Source organism: Alexandromys fortis, unplaced genomic scaffold (genome assembly GCF_014885135.2).
Source record: "Alexandromys fortis isolate MF-2015 unplaced genomic scaffold, M_Fortis_MF-2015_v1.1 scaffold_318, whole genome shotgun sequence".
In the NCBI taxonomy this organism is placed as follows: Eukaryota; Metazoa; Chordata; class Mammalia; order Rodentia; family Cricetidae; genus Alexandromys; species Alexandromys fortis.
In genome coordinates, this window is record NW_026068194.1 from 637,068 (window position 1) to 660,682 (window position 23,615).

General features: G+C 39.1%; 1 protein-coding gene across 9 annotated transcripts; it reads left to right on the top strand.

Annotated features, from left to right (window-relative positions):
- Positions 1 to 3,591: 3,591 nt before the first annotated feature.
- Nbdy (negative regulator of P-body association) lies at positions 3,592 to 21,096 on the top strand. Of its 9 annotated transcripts, none has more exons than XM_050129690.1 (5): positions 3,592 to 3,945; positions 5,777 to 5,861; positions 9,475 to 9,552; positions 10,757 to 10,827; positions 16,438 to 21,096. In XM_050129690.1, exon 1 carries the CDS (start codon positions 3,710 to 3,712, stop codon positions 3,914 to 3,916), a length of 207 nt encoding a protein of 68 aa, XP_049985647.1. In that variant the 5' UTR covers positions 3,592 to 3,709; the 3' UTR covers positions 3,917 to 3,945; positions 5,777 to 5,861; positions 9,475 to 9,552; positions 10,757 to 10,827; positions 16,438 to 21,096. The 9 variants fall into 9 exon arrangements, with proteins under 9 accessions (XP_049985647.1, XP_049985648.1, XP_049985649.1 ...); XM_050129683.1 differs by having other exon boundaries at positions 3,598 to 3,945; positions 5,725 to 5,861; XM_050129685.1 differs by having other exon boundaries at positions 3,598 to 3,945; positions 5,725 to 5,861; positions 19,457 to 21,096.
- The last annotated feature ends 2,519 nt before the right edge of the window (positions 21,097 to 23,615 follow it).

The following is a 23,615-nucleotide window of genomic DNA, read 5'->3' on the forward strand; positions in this document are numbered from 1 at the left end:
AGAATGTTCGGTAAAGCATTTGTTTAGCGTGACTGAAGTTCTTAGTCCGACCTCCAGTGCATAAGGTATTCAAAATGCATTCAAAATATTTGCTGAATCCTTACCATATACTAACCTTCAGGCTGGGTCACCATTACAGTCAATATATAGGAAGAGATGTAGAAAATCCCAATATCTAAACTATGAGAAATTAGATATTTCAGCAATTAGCAACAGGAAGTCGCATTTTAAAATATGCTTTTACTTATTTTATTTATTTATTTTTTTAGCACAGGATGTTTTCTCTTTAAGTACCTGAAAATGTCTTTTAATGCTGGAAGCATTTTCTCAGGGGTAACTAAAAGAGAAAACCCATAATGCCTCACTTTACATGTATGTAGCAAATATGTCCTCCACTGAGGTAGCCCTGGAAATATTCCATCAACACGGAATGGGAAACTCTGTGTAGACAGTTCATAAGGCAGAGCTCATCACTCCACTCCAAGTCTGCTAACCCCCAAGGTTTCCCCAAACATGGGAGACTCAACTGCATATTTGTGGCAGTGGGGGAACTATGTTCTCACTTCAAAAAGGGGGAAAAAAGATAAAATTAGGAAACCAGAACGATATGTCCAACTTCTTTTCTTTTCAGTTCACAAATACATAGTTCCTATTATTAAAGAAAGTAAGGGAGACAGGCGGTTTACTAAATTGTCAAGGGCACACAAGCTAGGGACAGATAAGCCAGAATAAGCCAAGGAAATCTGACTGCAGAGTCCAGATTCTGAACTAGCCGCTTTAATGCATTTTGATGGACATGGCGTATTTTCTTTTAAACTAGCCTAACAGGCCATCAACACAACAGCGCCCTCTACTGGTTCTGTGGTCCGTACTGCGCGGGTTCTATGAGCAGGAAAAAAAAGACCAACTTGAAGAATGAGGGGAAAAATCATTTTGAAACCTCTAAGGAAAAAGGGCTTTATTCCCTAACAAAACAAACAATGAATTTTAAAAAACAGGTTTTGAGTGTAATGGTGGTTTCTAGGAAAAGCGAAGATGGGAATATATGTTTAATGGAACTAAAAATGTTGGGAGATTGTATAATTAGGTGAATATATGGTAACACTATAGACCTACTGCATATTTGGAAATGGTTAAGATAATAAAAATTATGGAGTGTGCATTTTACCATAATCAAATACAAACAAACGGGGTGGGTATGTAGTTCAATTCGTCTAAGCAGAAATCAGGAATGATGGCAAATACCTGTAATATCAGCACCTGGGAGGTGGAAGCAAAGGCTAAGAGTTCTCTGAGACCCTGAAACCCTGTCTCAAAGAAATGGGCAACACTGAAAACAAATCTAGTTGTAGTAGAAATGGTCCAGAGGAATGGTAGCAGTCTAAGTTAAGACTTTATTACCTCAAGTAAAGTTTATCATGAATCAAACCTTCCTGAATTTACTGGAAACTTTAATTCCTGTCATTTTACAGAAATTGTCGGCCATTTCTCTAAACTTGCTAAATATAGCTATGAAACAACTTAATCTTAATTTTTACGCTGATATATTTGGTCTTACACCCTTATAAAAATATGTATAAAAAGATTAAGAAACTGTTAATTATTTGGACAGATGATATGGTCTTTAGTTTGAATGATATAAAAGCTGTAGTGTACAGCTGAATGGAGGACGAAATTATCTTCATTTTCATTATTTTTTATGTAAGTTGGTGTTTTGCCTGCACATAGTGAGGGTGTTGGATCCCCTGGAACTGGAGTTACAGACAGCTGTGCGCTGCCATGTGGGTGCTGGGAATTGAACTCAGGTCCCCTGGAAGAGCAACTAGTGTTCTTAACTGCTGCATCATCTGTCCAGCCCCTGCTGAGGAGTACTCGGTCCCCGGAAGGCATTTGGCAATGTCTTGTGGTATTTTTGGTTATCACAACTGATGTGTAGAGAGTGCTACTCCCCATAGCCCTAGTTTAGGATATCACTAAATGTTCTACTGTTAAGTCACAGTCACAAACAACAACAACAACAACGACAACAAAAATCAACCTGCGAAGGTCATCAACATCAAGTTTCAGAAATCTCAGGCCGGAGTTTTCTGATTTTGCTCACTTTTTCTCAAACTTGGCTGCAGCTTTTCTTCCATCTGCCATTAAATTCCATCTCTTGCCAGTTCTAGTTTCTCTTGGGAGAGCACCCACACCCATAATTTCAGCTATTACTTGTACAATGCTGACTCCTGTATTATTGCATTTTGGTAAAAATGTTCTGGTTCTAACCTATCTCTCAATATCCTCTTATTTTTGGATAAGATTTTCTGTTTTTATTAGTAGTGATTGATATGGGTATCTATAGTTATAGGGCTGAGTTGGGGGACATATTGGATGTAGGAAAGGCAAAAGGGGAAATGATGACATTAGATTTTAATCTCATTTTTTAATTTAAAAAAAAAGCATAGGGCCATTGAATTTTACCAAATCTCTGTTGGTACCTAACTTATGTAATAGGCTGTGCAGAACGGTTGGAGGAAGGTAGCCATCTTTGAGGTGTGAGGTAGCTCTGGCAGTAAGTGCTTTAAGTAAGTATCTTGAAGATGGCATAATTTTGCACATAAATTATCATAGCTAGAAAACAAATTCCAATAATTTAATGAATTAAATACTGCAGAACCTGAGAACAGGAAAGTTTGTTAAAAGGGAATGCTTCTGACATTATGGGTTGAAGCTTCTTCATTAGAACAATGAGGCTGGAAGTGGGAAAGTGTGGTTTAGTTTGTGAACAAAGGGACAGAGACATAAAATTTATTGAGAGATGAAGATCAAAGAAATGCAGAAGCTTTTTTCCCAGTTTTGTGGCACCTTCTGGTTACTCTTTCTGGTTTCTTACCATATAACATAGAATATATCAACATGGCACAATAGTAAGATGAGTCATTGTTTTCCATAGCCCTAAGAAAGAAAAAAAAATGTTGCCAACTAAACACGAAGTGCCACCAGGTGTCTGTTTTCAGAGAAATCTTGGATGTTGGAATGAGAAAAAAATACAGTGAATTTTCAAGATGACAAAAAAATTAAAACGATGGAGGAACCACAGTGGTCCTGGGTTGGATGACACGTGTTGAATTTATTGGGCATCAATTTCCATAATCGGCTTGAAATTTAACAGTGTAGCAAATTAGTCAACATATTTATATACAGCTTTTCAGATGGTGTGCCCGCTTTCAGGATTCTGTCATGCGTGTATAAAACTGCACTGGAAAATGCTTAATTTCTTTGGCTACAGCACCCCCGCGACCCTCCCACACACCCATTAATTAAGACATGCCCTGTTGGCAAGTTACAAGCAAATTGACATTTAAAAAATGAAACTGTACAAAACTCTCCGCAGTTAATTAAACTGTGGGAGAGATGTGCTGGATGTGCTCTGGAAAAGCTTTTTATTAAATGTGCTTTTTTTTTTTTTTTTTTTTTTTTTTTTTTTTTTTTTTTTTTTTTTTTTTTTTTTTTTTGCATTCCGTTCTCGTAGAAAGGTTAAAGTGGGATGGGGCACGGAGCGCTGCGGAGGCGGAGAAGGGATATACGTCTCAGGGATACAGGAAATACGGTAACAGCGAAACCAGGAGGAAGCCAGCCCCGTGCCTGGAGGGGATCCGCCATCTCAGATCTCTCGGCCTTGCCAGGGCCCACCAGAGAAAACTGACGCTCTGGTCCGGCCATACCTATGGGGGACCAACCTTGTGCCTCCGGGAGATCCACGCTCCCACCAGGAGAAACGCGGGAACCCAAGCCTCCAAGAAAGCGCTGTCTCCTGGCTCCGCGGTGGGATTATCCCGAAGGGACTCCCAGTGGAGGTAGTACCACTCTCCCCTCGGCGCCTCCTCCTGCATCTGATGGACTGAAGTCGCACCCTCCTCCTCCGGAGAAGTAGTGAAATAGATTTTTCCCAGCCTAAATCAGGTCAGATACTTTCTTTCTCATTTGGGACATCCAGGCTCTCTGGAACTTAATTGTGCTTTCCCCAGCTGTTCTCCCTTTTCCTGTTCTTTCCACAAATTCAAAAAAAAAAAAAAAAAAAAAAAAAAAGAATAAGAATAAGAAAAAGAGAAACAACTTATAGGCGTTGAATGGCTTTAACAAAGTACGCGTGGATGGAATGACTATTTGATTGCATTGAGTAATTAAGATATTTCACGTGAGATAACTGAGTTTTTAAAGTAAACTGCAGTATTATGATTTTCGGGACAGGCCACGGTGTAGCGAGGTACTAACAAAATGTTCCCTGGTCGATAAATTAAAACTGAATGGGAATTGACTATACTGTTCTCTCTACTTTTGTGTATATTGGAATTTTTTTTCCATTTAAATGGAAATGCTTAGTTCAAGAGCAAAGATGTGCTGAAGGCCTACGGCCTGTAAGATGAGCTCTGAGAACTAGGGTTTTTTTTTTTTTTTAATGTAAAATGGGATTTAGTAAGTGAAAACAAAAGTTACAAAATGATGCTCAAACCCAAGTACCATAAAAATGTGCTTGTCCGAGGTATTGAGACATCATGGATGGACCGAGTCACCGCTGGTTAGTAATGAGAGCCATCTAAGAGGAAGGGAAAACTTTGGGTGGGCCTTAAAGGGTGAGTGACATCTGCCATCTGAGATGGACTGCTATTTAGGCCTAGTGTTTCCAGGATGAAAGGCCCAGGGCAGGCTTGTTCTGAGGCAGCTTGCCTGTAATCCTGATTGTGTGAAAGAAATGAGCTACAGACTTTGACCGTTTGCTAAGGAGTACGCAGTTTTTTCTCGAAGCAAGGAATATCATATCACAGGCGATTTCCAAACAAGCGCCATTTGTGTTTTAAGACTAATTCTTCCTTTCGGGAAAGCAATAGCCTGTTTAAATGAGCCTTATAGACTGTAAAAACAAACAAACAAAAAAAGGCGGGGGGAACCCAGGTTTGACTCAAGTCTCATCAATCCTTCTTCATCGCGTGCGTTTCTGGAGTCCTTGCTGTGGTTAGGCCTTGCACAGGGAGATGCGGGGGCAGATGGCGAAGGCGCAGTGGCTGTTGCGTAGCAGGAGTGAAATAGATATTTAAGCAAGTTATGAATAACATTGGCAACTGTGGATCTTCTGGGTTTAGGTTTGTTGCTAAAGCATAAGAAAGGAAGGAGTTCCATTTCATCTGAAGCAGCTGATCATTATTCCATAGGCTTTTCCTCCCAAGTGGGTTTTTTTTTTTTTACCTCTATTCAAAGGCAAAATGTGGTAATGCGGGCTATAGGGAGGGAGATGCTCACCTAGAAAACAAAGGAAGCTATTCAGGGCAAGAAGTGTGTAGGAGCTACGTGATTTCTCCCGTGATTTAAATCATAAAACATTGTAATGGTGAATATTCAGTGAAAATTTTTTTTGTGTCCCATACATTTTCTAAAGGGTTTGGTGTGTTAGAGTTTAATCACATATCCACCAAAGGATGTCTGAATAAGGCCAGTAAGTTCCTAAGTTACTACCAGTGATGAGACATGTTGAGATTTGATTAAAAAGAAAATGCTTGGTTCCAGAGACTTGATGCTGTAAGCTGCTGTGCTGAACATGCCCCCTTATACTGCGTACCTATTTAATAAGAATTGTGTCATTGAATTGGGAGCTGAAAGGAACGTAAGGAATTGGAAAAGTCAAGGGAAGATGAGTCAGACTGACTGTGGCAGACAGAATGACTTACCTTGCATCCTGTTTTCCAGTCGTTGAGAGGTTGAAGTATGATTCCATTTCCCTGGTGCGTTTGTAACACAGTTCACCCATTGACGACCATGAAGATTCTTGCCAACGCTACCCTGCTTTTGCTGGTGTCCCGCAGCTGGAAGTTGTATTGCTAAAGGTAATCCTTTTGTTTTGTTTTTCTTTTTTTTTCTTTACTAAAAAGGCATGTAAAGAAAGAAGAAAGGAATTGAAAATGACACGTTCAAAATAACTGACAAAAACCCCCAAAAGCCAGCATTAATGATAAATTGAAACCATATGCACCAAAAACTAGCCAGGTAAATCTGTGAGGCACTTTAATAAATTTACTGCTGATTAGTTTATAGTTTCCGCAAAGTGAGTCTTTTAAAGCCCATTTTGTAATTGTTACTAGTAAAGGGGAAAATGATTTGTACTTTTATATTGATTTTATAACATGCATCCTTTCTAAATTATATTTTTCTAGTAATTTATAGATTGTTTTGGGCTATTTGTAATGATATTGTATTGGCACTGTCTTTTTTTTTTTTTACCAATATGCATTGTTTTAGTTTGCCCAAGAAAAATTTTTTTGGGGGGGAGGGGGTGTTTTGAGACAGGGTTTCTCTGTGTAACAGCCCTGGCTGTCCTGGAACTCACTCTGTAGAACAGGCTGACTTTGAACTCACAGAGCACTTCTGCCTCTGTCTCCTGAGTGTTGGGATTAAAGGTGTGGGCAACCACCACCCAGCTGAAAATTAGTTAATATTCACAGTTAGCTGGAGAGAGGCATCAGTGGTTAAGAACACTGCCTGCCCTTCCAAAGGTCCTGAGTTCAATTCCCAGCAACCACATGGTGGCTCACAACCATCTGTAATGAGATCTGATGCCCTGGTCAGTCATCCTCCTCAGCTTAGACCATGAAACCCAATATGGACAAGTCCAACAGAACCGCCATACATGGGCTGCCCATGCACGCTTCAGCATTGCCAGAGCATACATTTTATTCAATTCAATTTGCATAGTTTGCTGAGAAGACTTATTGTGAATGATTATGGAGTTTTTTTCCCCACCAAATATTTTGTCTATATCTACTTGCATAAGCATTTTCCCCATTTATATGACAATGTGATAAGTTACAATAATTTTAATGAATTTCCTTCTTTTGGTTTTAACAAGACTTCTTTATTTTGGGGGATGGGGATAGGACAGAGATTAGCCTCCTATATTGGTCTTCAGGAATCATCCGCTTTTTTGTGTGTTTTGTCTCTTTGTGTCTTTTATTTATTTATTTATTTTTTATTTATTTATTAAAGATTTCTGTCTCTTCCCTTCCGCCGCCTCCCCTTTCCCTCCCCCTCCCCCACTCAAGTCCCCCTCCCTCATCAACCCAAAGAGCGATCAGGGTTCCCTGCCCTGTGGGAAGTCCAAGGACCACCCACCTCCATCCAGGTCTAGTAAGGTGAGCATCCACGAAACTGCCTAGGCTCCCAAGAAACCAATAGGTACAGTAGGATCAAAAACCCATTGCCATTGTTCTTGAGGTCTCGCTGAACATAGCGGACAATGAGGACTATTGTTTTGTTTTTTGAGACAAGAGCTGTTACTGAGTCCTGAGGAGGATAGGCTGACTGGCCAGTAAGCCCAGGTGACCACCGTCCCTACCTCCCCAGCACTGGGATTACAAGCCTGGCCACCATGCTCAGCTTTTATTTAGGTGCTAGAGTTAGAATTTAGGTCTTTTTGCTTGAATAGTGAGTAGTTTGCTTACTGAGCCATCTCTCCAGCCCTGCTTTCTCCTTTAATTATTTAATCTATATTTCTTTTTCTTTTAGTTCCCTTTTATTGGTTCATTTTCTGATTTAATGAATTGGACTCTAGCTCATTAGTATTTCTTTTCTAAAAAGGTGAAAACTACAAATTATTCTCTACCAGTTTGTAAGAATTTGCTTATTATTTTGTTATACTTTAACAATTATTGCTTTATGATGGCTAAATGATTTTTTAATTTGGCAATTTTATATGTGTGGGTGTTTTGCCTGCATGTAAATATGTGTGCTTAATGCTTAGGGATGTCAGAGGAGAGCATTGGATCCTCTGGAACTGGAACTACAGATGGCTATGAGTGGCCATGTGGGTTCTGGGAACTGAATTCGGCTCTTCTGCAAGAGCAACAAGTGCTCTTAACCGCTGAACCAGCATCTCTCCAGCCCCAGCTGAAGAGTTTTGCTTTTTAAATTTCCAGTTATTTATGCATTCTTTTTGAAATCATTGTATGATGAAACTACTCACCAAGCTATAAGTTAAGTTTTATTTTCTGCCACTTTAACGTATTTTTAAACTTCCTTGCAGCAACAACGGAAAAGAAATTTACATATATGCTGTACATCTCAATAGAATTTGGTAATATAAAGCTTTTTTTGCTAGGCATGGTGGCGCACACCTGTAATTCCGGTATCCAGGAGGCAGAGACAGGTGGATCTCTGAGTTTGAGGCTAGCCTAGTCTATAGAGTGAGTCAGGCTAGCCTGGGCTACATAATGACACCTTGTCTACAAACAAAACAAAAACTGAAAGCTTTTTTTTTCTTCAATACAAAGATCATGGTTAGGATGTTTAATTGAAATCCGCAGTCAAACCATGAGGATATTATAGAAAACCTCCCATATCTTTCTCCACGTTTATCAGCAAGTATTTGGCCACATTTGCCCTACCATTCTCTTTCCTTCTGTCATCTAAAAGGAATTTGCAGCTATATGTCTACTTTACTTCTTAATACTTCACTGTGTTTACTTGGAATAAATACTTTCTCATACATTATCTGTTTTTTTGTTTGAAGTTGCAGTCCAGGATGATGTGTTATACTTAGTTTTTTTTTTTTTTTTTGTGTGTGTGTGTGTGTGTGTATGTGTGTCTTTCTAGTCCTTGATCAGGAAGTTTCTTCAGTTTCTTCAATCTTCTTTGTCTTTCTTGACATTGACAATTTTTCAAAATATAAGATAATTATTTTATAGAATGCTCCTCAATTTAGGTGTCTGTATCATTTCCTCCTTTTTATATTTTGATGATGTATGTTGGCAGGAAGACCTCAGAATTCATATTAAGTTTTTCTCTGGGCATCATAGTCATAACTTGCTCATGATGCAGATGTCATATCCACATTGACTTCTTGATTAAGTTGCTGGGATTTTGTTGGATTAACCCCTTGTTTTCTCGTTACAGTCAATAATTTTTTAAAAGATTTATTTATTTATTATGTATACAATATTCTGCCTGCATGTATGCCTGCAGGCCAGAAGAGGGCACTAGATCTCATTATAGATGGCTGTGAGCCACCATGTGGTTGCTGGGAATTGAACTCAGGACCTCTGGAAGAGCAGCCAGTGCTCTTAACCCCTGAGCCATCTCTCCAGCCCCCAATAATTTTGCTCTGAATACTTGGAGATTGTGTATCTTTTCTGTTCCTCATCAAATTATCTTCTACTAGTTTTTGTATCTGTTGATTATTCTTGACTAAATGTTTTTACTATGACTACAGAATAATAAATTTCAAGCTCCATCATTCTTATTGCATTTACTAGTGTATATTCTACTTGAAGAGAAAGCTTTTCTGTATTTATTTATTATATTTAAACACCTAAATTTTTATGTTATTTTATAAATAGCCTGTTTCTATCATAATTATTTTACTCAGCTTGTTTTCTCTACGCTTTGGCATGGCACCATTCTTTGAGAGATATTTATTTTAACATTTCTTTTCTTCCTTACTTTCAGGCTCATCTTATATTTTCTACCCCATTGACCATTTCTCTATTTGACTGTGTTCCTGGGAGATCATATTTGCAAGCTGAGGTGTGGATCTATGGATCTTTTTTTTTAATCTTTTGTTATTTCACATTTAATTTTAGAGTACAAACATAGTTTCATAGTTGTTGAAATTTGCCGAATGTCTTAGAGAACTTAATGATTACTATTGCTTGTATGTTTGTAAGAGGTTTGTATATTCAGCCTGTTATAGAGGTCTATAAATATCTGCTAAATGTGTTACCATGTTGTATAAGTCTCCTAGGTCTTAGTAAAGTCTAGGATACATCTTTTTATCCTTTTTGTGACCCTTTTCTTAAATCTTTCCTTAGAATCTATTTTGTTTGCAAGATTCCATTGTGGCGATGGCATTTGCTTTTCAGTTCTTTAATCTAGTTATCATTCTGTTGAGATAGGGTCTTTCTATGTAGCCCTGAGACGCCTGGAACTCCCAGAGATCTGCCTGCCTCTGCCTTCTGAGTGCTGGGATTAAAGGCGTGCGCCACCACTGCCTTGCCTCACTCATTTTTTTTTTTTTGCTATATATCCTGTTTTCTTGCATTCTTTAGTTTGTTGTGAATTTAGGGCTCAAAGTAACAACTTTATTATATTACACTGCTATAGATCTGGTGTGGGTTTTACCTGGTTAAATCAGAGTGCTGGCCAGCTGCATTTCTTCCCAGAGGCTCTAGAAGACAATTGGTTCTCTGCTCCTTAGGTTGTTGGGAGAACTGAGTTCCTTACAAAGCTAAGAGTGAGAGCCCCATTTCCTTGTTGGATGGCAGCTGACAGGTGTCCTCGGCTTTTAGAAGCCCTTCATTTGTGACCCTCTTTCATTGTCTTCAAAGCCAACTCTCAGTTGAGTCCCTCTCACACTTAAAACTTCTCTGTTTCTTTTTCTCATCCACTCTCTCTCTCTGCTCAGGTAGGCAAAGGCTTTCTATGTTTAATATACAATCAGCCAAATATGCCACCCAGTTAATCCAGAGGAAATTCTTCTGTCTTCAAATCCATAACCGAATTACATCGCCAGAGTTCTTTTACCATGTAAAGCGATATAGTCGCCTGTCCTGAGAATTATGATGTGAACCCCTTTATGTAACTATTATTCTGCTTTCCACACATCCCATTATTGCAGTTAACCATAACCGTAATTCAGTGTTTGATAATCCATTCTTTCATTCAACCAGCAGAAATACTTTTTAAAACATATATTAAACATATATTAAAGCAAACATCTGTTATATTACAGACATTGTACCAGGTGCCCATACTGCCAAAATAAGATGTCTAACTCACCCACTAAAGCCATAAACCAGTTTGGTAAGTTTCGTAGGAATTAGCACATACTGCCGTTTAAGAGAATGCAAGAGGCTGTACTGCCTAGATGAGAAATACCAGGATGGATTTTTGTGTGCATCGATGTCTGTGCTGGGTCTTAAAGAGTACTCTTGGGTATTAAGGCTGGGGAGTGGTAAAATGTATTAGTTACTTTCTGTTGCTCTGATAAAATACTATGATCAAAAACAACCCAAGGAAGAAGGGGTTTATTTTGGTTTAAGGTTCCAGAGAGACAATCCGTAATGGTGAGGAAGGCATGTCAGCAGTCAGCTGGAGCAAGAGGCGGACTGATCACATTTTATCCAGGAACAGAAAGCAGAGAAAGCTAACAGGAAGTGGGGCAAGGCTCTACACCCCCAATGGTCACCCCCCACACACTTCCTTGCTTCCTCCAGAAAGGCTCTAGCTCAGAAAGGTTCCATAACATTTCCTGAAATCCAGGAGGTTGGCCCTGAACTCTGAAGCACCAATCCTTCCCAACCTCCCAAGTTTCTAGGATTACAGGCATGTGCCACCACGTCCATAACATTTCCGAACAGCACTAATCCACTGGGGACCAAGTGTCAAATATTGGGGACATTTCTCATTCAAACCATCATAAGGGCAAGTAGAGAATAAGTAGTGAGACTGTAATGACCAAAAATACAGAGCTCAGGACAGCCTGTTCTTTTAGAGGACACAGGTAATAGTAGCTACATCTGCAAGTCATGTAACTTCCTAGGATGTAGGATGAATATGCAAATTTTGTGCTCTTTACTGAATAGTTTCCAGATAAATCAATAAGAAATATAAAGTCATTACAACCTTTTAAGGAAAGCCAAATGTGGTAGCACACTCCTTTAATCCCAGCACTTGGAAGGAAGAGGCAGGTGGCTCTCTGTGAGTTCAAGATGAAACTGGTCTACATAGCAATGTCCAGGTTAGCCCAGGCTACATAGTCAGACCCTGCCTTAAAACAGGGTCTCTTCCTGGATGGAGGTGGGTGGTCCTTGGACTTCCCACAGGGCAGGGAACCCTGATTGCTCTTTGGGCTGACTAGGAAGGGGGACTTGATTGGGAGAGGGGGAGGGAAAGGGGAGGCGGCGGTGGGGAAGAAACAGAAATCTTTAATTAACTAATAAGTAAATAAATAAATTAAAAAAACAGGGTTTCTTATAAGGAGAGTGTTATGTTCATATACCAGTCTTCATGCAGAAGATAGCATAGGAAGATACTGGATTGAAAAGATAGTTAATAATGTAAAAAACCCTTCAAGTAATAAAACTCTGAGCTTAGCCATTGATAGTTGAGATGAAATACAGAGAAATGGATTAAGGATGATTTTTGAAATATTGATCAGATGGTATATTAATCAGGATTTAGCCTGTGAAACATGATCAGAAGGAAATATGCAATAAGAAATTATATACAATTGTGGTGTATTGACTTGGGTTGATTGCACAAGTCTGAAATCTGTAGAGTAGGTTTGTGGGATGGGCCCCCTGAAATTCTCCAGCTCAGGCTACAACTAAGATACATATTTCAGAGAAGTTTTATCTCTATTCTTCGTGCCTATCAATTGACTACATCAGATCTCTCAAGATTATCTCCCAGCTCCTTATTTAAAGCCAGCTGGTTGTAGATGTCAGCCACAAGAAAAGCAAAATACCTTCACAGCTGCCCTGGGACCGTAGATTCTAAGCTAGCCAACTAGCAACAAACGTTCGTGACAGATAAGAGTTCTATATGAAGGAAGGCAGTTCTCAAGTTTCTGAATTTATTATTGTGTGAAGTCACTGTCTGAGGGACAGAATGCAATACATGGGATAATTTTCACTATTTTCAGTAAGCTCGCTGGGCAGAGAGATTCCTGGCAAGCTGGTAAAGCTCTGAGGTGACAAGAGCACTTTTGATAAGTAGGGTAAAAACTGCTATCAAGAGTGACCATTTAGGGCAAGGGAGCAAATTAGATACTCTAAAGCACAAATCCATAGAGAAAACTGTCTGAAATCAACTCTAGGATCACCGGCATTTCAAGAGCAGCTGAGAAAGATGAACGAAGGGGATGTGGAGGGCAGGTCCTGGGGGAGTTTGCTGTCCAGATTTGAAAGAAAATTCAGGAAGCAACTGTCATATATGGCAAAGGGTTTAATATATTGGAATTTTTGTTTTATTTTTGCCTTTTCACAAACACAGCCTTGAGAATGATGTCTCTAATATATAACCATAATGTTTCTCTGCTTAAAATTCTTTAATGATTTCCTCATATCTACAATAAAATCTTAAATGGCTTGCAAGATTACATATGCCATGTCTCTCAAGCCTGATGTATTACCATTGAGCATTTCACCTTATACCAACTGCACAAAAGCCTTTTGTTGGATTTTTTTTCTTTTTCCTTTCATGTTTTTTTTTTTTTTTCCAGGACAGGGTTTCTCTTTGTAGTACTGGCTGACCTGCCTGGAACTCGCTTTGTAGACCAGGCTGGCCTCAAGCCTCCCAGCTTCATTGGATTCCTTATCCCACTATGATTCTCTTGAACTTCTTGTTACTTCAGGCTAATTTCATATTACATTTGGAACTCTGATGTCTCTGCAGTCTGCCTTACAAAGCCGCCTATCTGGCATGGCCTCGGGGGATTTTACCCTAATTCCCTGACTGACCTCTACTTAAAGAAGCCATTATTATTGCATCTTTGTAATCATCTTTATTTCTGGTTCCAGTATTTGTATTTGTTTGCACATATCAGATATCAAAATAGTAGACACAAGAAATTTCGGTGTTGCTAAGTTCCACCTTGTGGATTGTGAACGGTGGTGTGAACAGTGCTGTGAACAACAGAGCTTTGCTGGGTCTACTTATTTCTCCCCTTTTTATTGAAAATAGACTTTTTTTCTAATACAGTTTCCCTTCCCTCTACTCCTCCTAGCTCCTCGCCACCTGCCCTCCCCTCTGGATCCACCCCCTTTCTCTCACTAGAAATGAATAGGCTTCTAAGAGATAACAACATAACAAAAGAAAATACGATAAGCTAAAAACAAAGCTATCACATCCAAGTTAAATAAGACAAATCAACAGAAAGAAAAGATCCCAGTTGGGAGGCAGAGGCAGGTGGATCTCTGTGGGTTCGAGACCAGCCTGGTCTACAAGAGCTAGTTCCAGGACAGAGAAACCCTGTCTCGAAAAACCAAACCAAAAAAAAAAAAAAAAAAAAAAGAAAAGATCCCGAGATAAAGCACAGGAGTCAGAGACCCACCAGTTCACACACTCAGGATTCCCATAAAAACACTAAACTGGAAGCCATAGTATATACACAGAGGACCTGGTGCAGACCCGTGCAGTCCCTGTGCGTGCTGCTTCAGTCTCTGTGAGTTCAGATGACTTTTGCTCACTTGATTTAGAGGGCTTTGTTCTTTTGGTGTCTTTCTGCCTCCTCTTTTCACGGGGTTCCCTGAGCTCTGAGGGAGGGATTTGATGGAGACATCCCATTAGAGCTGTGCATTCAACGCCCCTCTCCCCGTAATGTGTGGCTGTGGGTCTCGGATTCGTTTCCATCTGCTACAGGAAGAAGCTTCTCTGATGATGGCTGAGTAAGGTATTGATCTATGAGTGTAGCAGAATGCCATTAGGAGTCATTTTATCCCTACTTTAAAAAGAGACCAGTAGAAGAGGTCCCATGGAAATCCCTAAACAACCCAGGCTGTTGCTAAGAGAGTAAGTTGTTCTTCACAAACTGACAGTGGGGCCTATTGCTGAAGACAACATACACGACTCATTGAACATGGAGAGGTCTAGTTGGTGACTCCATTCTAGTGTCTTTGATATAGGAAGGCACTCTACAGGCTACCAAAAGAGAAACTTAAAATCAACCCAGCCACTACCCAGCCATAAAATCTTTGATCTACAATCTGTCCTGGCTTCAAGATACACTAGTGCAGTCATTTATGGCAAAGCTTCTGAGTGTAACCAGCCAGTGTCTGATTTGACTTAAGGCCCACTCTATGAGATGGAACCCATATCCAATACTTATTGGGTGACTTGAGACTAGATATCCCAGAGACCTAGGGTAAAATAAAAACCTACATTTTTTTATTATATTGAAATGCACAGTTGGCTTTGGGACCATCTCTGTTCCATTAAACTATGCTGGTGACAAAATAAGGGTACAATTCAGACTCATCTTTTACTATCTTTAGGTCCTTTAGGCCTACAGCTGGATCAATGCCCTTGTACTTATTAGAGGGGCCTCAGATCAACAAGAGGCCTTTTGGTATTATGACCCTTTCCAGGAAGGAGTGAGTTCCTATTGTTTCTTCACCAGATATGTGAGTTACCGCCCATTTCAAAGCTCTGGAGCCAGGAAACATCTCCTTAGCATGAGCTGACCAAGTCTTTCCCCTCTTCACCTTCCATGTCCCATTCTTTCCCTTCTGGCCCACTCCTAATTGATTAGAGAACAGAATAGGGCAGAGGAAATGCTCTAAAGAGAGATCTTGGGCCTTTCAGCTATCTGGTGGCCTTCTCTGGGCTCTCTGGTGATAGTCAGTCCATTCTCTGCACATGGGTGAGCTGCCTGGTGCTCATATAAGAGACACCCGTGTCTTCTACCCTGTGGATGGATGTCTTTCCCTGGCCATTTGCTTGACTGGGCTCAAGGTTACAGTATGGTCCCCAGCTGAATTCACAGGCCTGTCAGAAAGTAATACTGCAGCAAAAGTATGATCAAGCCAGTACTGTGACCAGCACTTTCTGCTGTGGAGAGCTGGACTATGACTTGAATCTTCCTATGGGGTCACAGGGAACTACATGTGTGTGTTTTAACTTTTAATTTTTTTTTCTTTTTGTAAGAGCAGGAACCAAGGGAAACTGAGAGGGCCAAAGGGAGGGGAAAGTCAAGCTGCTGCTTGAACAGGATTCCTGTGAGGCCGCTAGCCAACTAGTCCCTAGTTTCTTAGCCTCTTGCTCAGCACTTTCTTGGTCTTTCCTAGCAGTTGGAAAGGTTCGAGGACCACATCAACAGATGGGCAGGGAAAACGTTTTAGCTGTGATCTGTGACTATCCAGAGGAAAGTGTAAGTGGTGCCCATCAGTGGAAAGCACAGAGTAAATGCCAGTAGCATATGTCTCCTGGCTGACACTTTAACTGGACTTACCACAAGAAGGAAAGGCACCTTGCTTCTACTGCTTGGGAGCACTCTGAGAAGGGAGAGGCAGATATGGTGGTAAGCTCCCACGGGCAGAGGCCTGGAACTTCCAAGTACAAATGCCTAACCACGCTACTGTTGTGTCCCTGTCCCCAACTGGTGTTCCTGTGAGGAAAGGAGCGACCTGGTCCAGCATGCCTGTAGCTCTCAGGATTGGTCACACTGTTGATCTTCACAAAGGATACCAGTATCAATGGCCCAGTGCCTAAGTCACTGGCCAATGACCTAACCCCACATGATTTAATGTTAAGGTTCACTGGCCTCCATGCTGCTACCTGTGTTGTCCTAGGGTTTCACCTTTGGAGGTGATGGGTCTCTAGAACACTAAGTGCATATAGAATACTATGCCATGCAATGCTGGTATTTTCTTCAATATGACCAATGTTTTCTCTTCACTTGTACCTCCTTAGAGGCATAGGCCACACTGGGAATGCACAGAGCTTCTTGACAAATTTGAAAGTTGTCCTCCCAAGGCATTCTGGCATTTTTCTGTGGACTGAATTGAGAAATAAGCATTCTGCGCATTCTTTACTGGAACAACAGTTAAATATGATGAGTCCAAAACCAGACTCACAAATAGTAGCAAATGTCTGTCATTCATCAACCACTGAGAGACTTTTCCTAAGTCTTGTATTAGATACAAGGCCACCACTTCAGCTGTGAAAGATAAGAGGAGGGAGAGACGTGCAGAGATCTGGACAAGTGAATGGTGGGATTCCTGCTTTCAATGTCGCACAATCTCTTTCAAATATAATTAACTGTATTCTCTCTGCATCTTTTTATGGTTTTTGTCCTACCATTTCAAATCATACTAAAGTGTGCATCATATTCTTTACTTCCTTCACTCCTTATATTTTGTGTGCATTGATGCTTTTCCTATTTGAGGAAAGGATTACTTTCTCTGACTTGTCTATATTGCCTCTGTAAGTTGACATTGCTTGGTATAAATGAAAGTTTTTCACTTGTCCATCAGCCACAATGTGTTTCTTTTTTTTTTCTTTTTCTTTTTTTTATATCCTTTTTTTATTTTATTGAGAATAAAAAAAAAGTTTCCGCCTCCTCCCAGCCTCCCATTTCCCTCCCCCTCCCCCCACTCTTCTCCCCCTCCCCCCTCCCACAATGTGTTTCTTAACACTTTTTGTCTTTGCTTGTTTTCTGTACTGTTTTGGAAAACAAAGCAAAATATTAGTTCATAAAACACTGCATCATACATTAAGCATATAGTTCATTGATAGAAAATATGCCTATCTTGTATGAGTCCCTGGGTTTGTTTCATAGCACCAAAACACCTCCTAAAATAAATACAAGATCCAGTGTATTATATTGTAAAATATTATATTTGGAAGGAAAATTTAAATCTATTTAGGAGGTTAGTGTAGCTTTTACTAAGGTCTCCAATCGAATTTTAAGTATAAATTCTTTTAGATAGCCTCTTGCTATGGAGCCCAGGCTTGCCTAGAACTCACCACACTGGGTTGCTTTCAGTCTCCTGATCTGACTACATTTACCTCCCAAGTGCTAGAATTCCAGTCATGTGTTACCACATCCTGCTTATAATTTGTTTTTGAACATGAAATACTACATTTAAAAGAGCTAAAGGTATTTTTTTAAAAAATTGTTTATATAACCTCATAATTGTGCTGATAGTAGCTATCAAATGTTTATTTCATGTTTCATAAACTTTAAGTAAAAGAGCCACTAGTTCTGTCTGAGGTCTGCCTCATGTAGAGACATGTAGAGAATGAATTATTATACCTATTTTAAGAAAGCACAGTTAGCCCTCCATCAAAGGCTCTGTGTTGATGGATTCAGTTAGCTCCAGCCCCAGTTAGCTCAAATGTCCTTTTGTTGCTATGGTTGTCCTATACTGTATTAGTGAATCTTTGATTGTTTTGCTGGTAGACTTTTTTTTATATGACTACTGAAACCATATAACAACTATTTGCATAGCATTTATATTGTTTTAGGCATTGCAAGTAATCTATGATATTTATATATGAGAATGTAAGCATGCATGTCATTTATATGGAAATATGATGCCAATTTATACAAGGGAGTTAAATATTAACAGAGTTTGGGATCCATTTCCTGGCAGGTAGATACTTGGGGAAACTTGAAATTTGGTTTGCCTCATAATCCAACAGGCTGAGAATATATTTGGATGTTTATGAAAACAATTGGAACCAGGTGGTAATAGCACTTGCCATTACTCCCAGCAATCAGTAGGCAGAAGCAGATGGATCTCTTTGAGTTTGAGGTCTGTCTGGTCTATAGAGTGAGTTCTAGGACAGCCAAGACTACACAGAGAAACCCGGTCTCAAAAAACAATAAAAGGAAAACAATTGGAAAGATACTCCATGCCTTTTATTTAGAGAATTATTAAGTTGTAAAATCTTGTGGTGTACTATTATATACATATTCAAAAGAGCATATTAAATCTATAATATATACTAAATATAAAATGATAAGTAATGAAAACATTGCATAATAATATATATTATATAAACTCATTTTAATAACAAATGGGAAACCTACATATTTGTCAATATATCTGTTTATGATGATTATAAAAATGTGGAGCATGTACTCTAGACTACATCTGTCAACCTGCAGAGACTAGAAATGGGACTTATTGGGAAAAAAATTACTAAACTTTTCTTTCTCTTGTTTTTTTAGACATAGGGTCTTACTTAGCCAGCCTAATTATCCTGTCTCAACTTCCCAAATGCTGAGATTACAGGCATGTATGCACTACACCCAGCTTCTAATCTTGTCTTTATACATTTTATATTTTATCCTTTATTACTATACCTATCTTAAAATAATTTTAATGAAACTTTTAAGCTTGTATATAAAGAAAGAAATCATAAACAATATGAAGTTGGTTGATACACACTCCGGTTACATTAATGCACACATACAAATGTGTATAATGAATAATTCATTAATTACTCCTAATAACTTATCAAATAGTCCTGTCTTTTAGTAAAAAAAAACCATGAATTAAAAGAATGGACAGGTCATGGAAGACAGAATGTATGTGGTCAACCATGATGAATGACTTTGTGCATTCTTTACTGGAAGTCAAAAGGCAGTTGAATCTGTTGAAATCAAAACTGAACATACAAACAGGAGGCACCCCCATTCTGTTATAAATCAACCGTTGTGGAACTTCTCGTTTGTACTAACTATATCATACTCAATGCCATTCAACAACTGAATGATTAAAGAAGTTAACATTGTGATATAATGTAAAGTAACCTTGTAAACCAATAAAATATTGAGGTAAGCCAGTTTTTAATAAAGAATGTTTATGAAGTGAACTTGGTGGGTGTGGTGGTGTATGCCATAATCTCAGCACTTGGGAAACAGAGACAAGAGGGAAATCCCCAATTTTACAAATTCACCATTAGTTCATTCTATTTGTAGTAGTCAAAATTCTTGGGAGATGGCTCAGTGGGTAAAGTGCTTGCTGCATGAGTGTGAAGCCCTGAGTTCGAGTCCCCATAAACCAGGTAAAACTGGGTGTGGAACCACACATCTGTAATCTCAGCACTCCTACGCCAAGATGGGAGGTGAATCCTTGGAAGCTTGTGGGCCAGCTAGCCTGGCCTCTGCACCTGTGACCAACAGAGAGACCCTGTGTCAGACAAGGTGGAAGGTGAGAACCAACATCCGAGATTATCTTCTGACATCCATATGCACATCATGGAACATGTACACCCACATGTGAATGCATACACACACATGCACACACACACACACACACACCCTATAAAAAACACACAAAAGATGAATTATCCATAATCCTCAGATTTATAAATGATAATGCCAAATATATAATATGTGAAATACATACAATGAAAGTATAAACAGTTGAAAGATTTTTTTAACAGCATCAGCATTTTTCCAGGTATGTATTTTGACCTGTCTTTCATTTGTGGAGTTGATGAAAGTGACCCTATGTAAGAATAAATCGACTTTATTGTTTTTCATAAGTAAAAGTTGCAATCACACTCGATGCCATTTAACAGAGGAATAATTAAATAGGTAGTATTGCCATATAATAGAATGAGACAACTGAAACAGTGAGACAAGTTAATTTTTATAACGAAATCTTATTAAGGGAGCAGGGCATAGTGGTACACACCCATAATCCCTGCACTTGGGAAATAGGCAGGAGGGAAATTCTGAGTTTGAGACTAGCCCTGGCTGTACAGTGGTAGTGAGATATTATCACAAAAAGAAAAACAGCTAGAACTTAAATGGGTAAAAAATTAGTGAAGAAGTATATAAACTGATGATGTAATTCATATTCCAAACTCCAAATCTAAAATACTGTATTGTAACCACCATGTATGTGTATGTACATACATACAAACATACATAGACAATGGTAAAGAAGTAATTGATGCTGATGCTTTTATCTGGAGATACAGGGAAATCTGAGGAATGGTAAAAGTCTGGTGACAAGAAAGTTTCTATTTATATTGTTTAAATATGAATTTTCTAAAGAACATAAGAAGGTAGTCAAGAGCGGTGAAGCAGCACTGGTCCTAGGAAAGCAAGAGCCGCTGAAATAGGCATTCCAGCAATTCTCTGGGAGAAAATTACACTAAGGGTAGTAGAGACATCTGATCTCATTGACACAAAAGCTTTTTTTTTTTTTTTTTTACATTCAAACACATTAGGTACCGAGCACTAGCAGATTATCAAGACCCTATGATCTGTTTCTCCTATAGCCTGTTTAGAAGGGGATCTGAAGCATTGCCTTCTGAACACGTGTTTGACCTGTATAATTGCGTTTCTCATTGTAAATGAATATGTTTCTCTTTTTATATCTTTCAGTATTATGATGTAATGACTGTGATTTCACCTCCAGAATTTGGATGAATTTAGGACGTGGGCAAGATCGGGTTGTATACTTCTAGGACTGAAGGCCATGGTGTGTGTGGATCATGGTAAACTCACCAAAGCAAGCCCTTGACATGGTCCTGCAGAAGCCAATCATTGCTCTCTTTTGTTGACACCCAGTCTTTGCTCTATTGCATTAAAGCTTCATAAATGCATTGATGTCCAAATAAATTTTGTCTTGTTGCTGTGTTATAGCTATGTGACAATTATCACTAAATTTTGAATTTGAATTAAGTATTATGTGAAAATTCTAAATATAAACTAGTTCTAAAATTAGTCCCCAAATTCGATCTTTTTCTACAGATGGCCATCTAATCATCACGGTAGTGTGACTATGGCAGGAAAGGCATGGGTAGGTAAAAACTTAAGAGTTAGCTTGCCAGTAAGCTACATTAACTGACAGTTGATTTATGCCGTATTTTGCCTGGAGTCCACATTTTAACTATTTTCTTCGTCAAGATGGTTTGTGGGCTTGTTTTCCTAATTTGCTACTTCTTAAATGGCCAGAATTAAATACAGTAAGTATCCTAATTACAAATATTTATAGGCATTGTGTGGTAAAATCACACATAATATGGTAAAACTTTAATTGCGTATGCTTACACTTGACATAGTTAATGAATTGCTCATTAATTATTCATGATTAGGGGTTTGAATGACAAACGATGTAGCTGAATGCTAGAGCACTTGCCTAACACAGCAGGTCCCCGGATTAGTCCTCCAAAGTGCCAGAGCCTAGACTAGGAATACTGCCAACAAGGGTTTGGGGGAGGGATTAGAGAGTCACAGGAAAATTGTGTATGTACTATAACAACTGTAAGACAGAGGTATAAGAAGGAGAATTCTGTATTCTGAATTATAATAGTGAAAAAGTACTTTTTTCTAAGTACACAGCATATCCGAAAGCAACATATAAACATGCCTATAGGTTAGTATATATAATGATCACATAATTTGTTCAAATAATAGTTAAAGCTGAAAAATATTTTTGAAAAGATGTGAAATGTATTTGATTCTGAACACTGAAATCAGTCCTTGCCCCAGAAGCAAGGGATCTGGAAAAAAATAATCACAAATACACTGATAATTATTTCTATTCCATGCACAATTGATACATTCTGAACAAGGACATTAAAAACCCTGTATCTCATTGCCCTTTAGAGGTTTAAAACTATTGAAGAAGCACAAAAACTACAAACAGAAATCATGGACTTCTTGAACCCAATGATAACTGGTGATAGGCATGTCATGGGCCAAAGACTCAATAGTGTCCAGATGATGCCAGTTTCTGAAATATGCAGTATAATCTGTATCCGAGTTCACATTGCCTTCAGAAGTTCCAAGATGATATGAAGGTCATAGAAAAGTGATGGAACTCAAAAAGCCAAAACCTTTCCAGGATATCTTATTTTTCCAGATATGAAAATTTAGTACAGAAGTACAATGAGCAAAATGGTGCATGATAAACATATTGATTAATGAAATCAAATCAGCAACCTAGAAACAAGCTGTCATTTTTATGGACAATTTCTGAAAATTTACCAAGGAAGGCTAAAAAGAATGGTGTTTTCACCAGATGGTGCTGCAACTAGTGGCCATCCACATACAAAAGAATGAAGCTAAATGCCCACCTAACACGCATTCGAAACTTAACCTTAAATATATCAAAGACATCAATCCAATGGTTACATTATAAAATTCTTGGAAAGAAACAGGTGTATTTGTCAGCTCAAATTAGCTATTTTAGATTTTGTGCAAAAAGAACAAGTTACAGTGAGAAATGTGAGTAACCTTGATATTATAATTACATATGGTATTTTAGTCAAAAAATTAAAGGATTATTTCAAAGAGCACAATGAGGAGAGGAAAGTGGTGGGTTGGAGACTTCTAGCATTTTCCTATTCTGCTATATTAAAATAAACCAGAGGTTTGTCTTCAAGGAGAGGTGGTGACGTGGAAAAGTACTTGAGTACTTGAGCAAGAATAGAGGCCAGGAAATCCAGAGATATTGGATGTTAAATTTATAAAAGAAACAACAATAGAGACTAGGGGTGGTGATGCATTCCTCGTTCCACCCCTTCGAAACAGGATTTCTCTGTGTAGCCTTGGCAGTACTGGAAGTCGCTCTGTAGATCAGACTAGCCTCGAACTCAGAGATCTGCTTGCCAAGTGCTGGGATTAAAGGTGTACGCCACTGCCTCTGCCACCACCAACTTTAATGCATGCCTTTAATCCGAGCACTTGAGAGGCAGGTTCATTCTGTGAGTTCCGGAAACGATGTCTCAGAAAACTGGGGCTGGGGGGGACAACCTTGCATTGACGTTTGATCACAACCTAGGCAAGAAGTCAAAATGATCTTCAGGGGCTGTAAGTTGAAGTGTCCCAGTGAACTTCATAGTTCTTGTATTCTGCAAAAATGCAGTTTGAAAAACAAAATGAGCCACTAGTGGTTGGGGTGGCGAGATGGTGCTGCACCTTCTTTAATTCCAGCACCCAGAAGGCAGATGCAGGCAGATCTCTGTGAGTTCAAGGCCAGCCTGGTCTACAGAGTGAGTTCCAGGACAGCCAGGGCTACACAGAGAAACCCTGTCTTGGAAACCCCATTCCACCCCACCCCACCCCCCCAAAAAAAAGAAAAGAAAAAGGTGGCGAGGAGGCTGGGCACCTGCGACCT

Coding starts and splice junctions, on each gene's coding strand:
- Nbdy (XM_050129690.1), top strand. CDS start 3,710: ATGGGGGACCAACCTTGTGCCTCCGGGAGATCCACGCTCCCACCAGGA.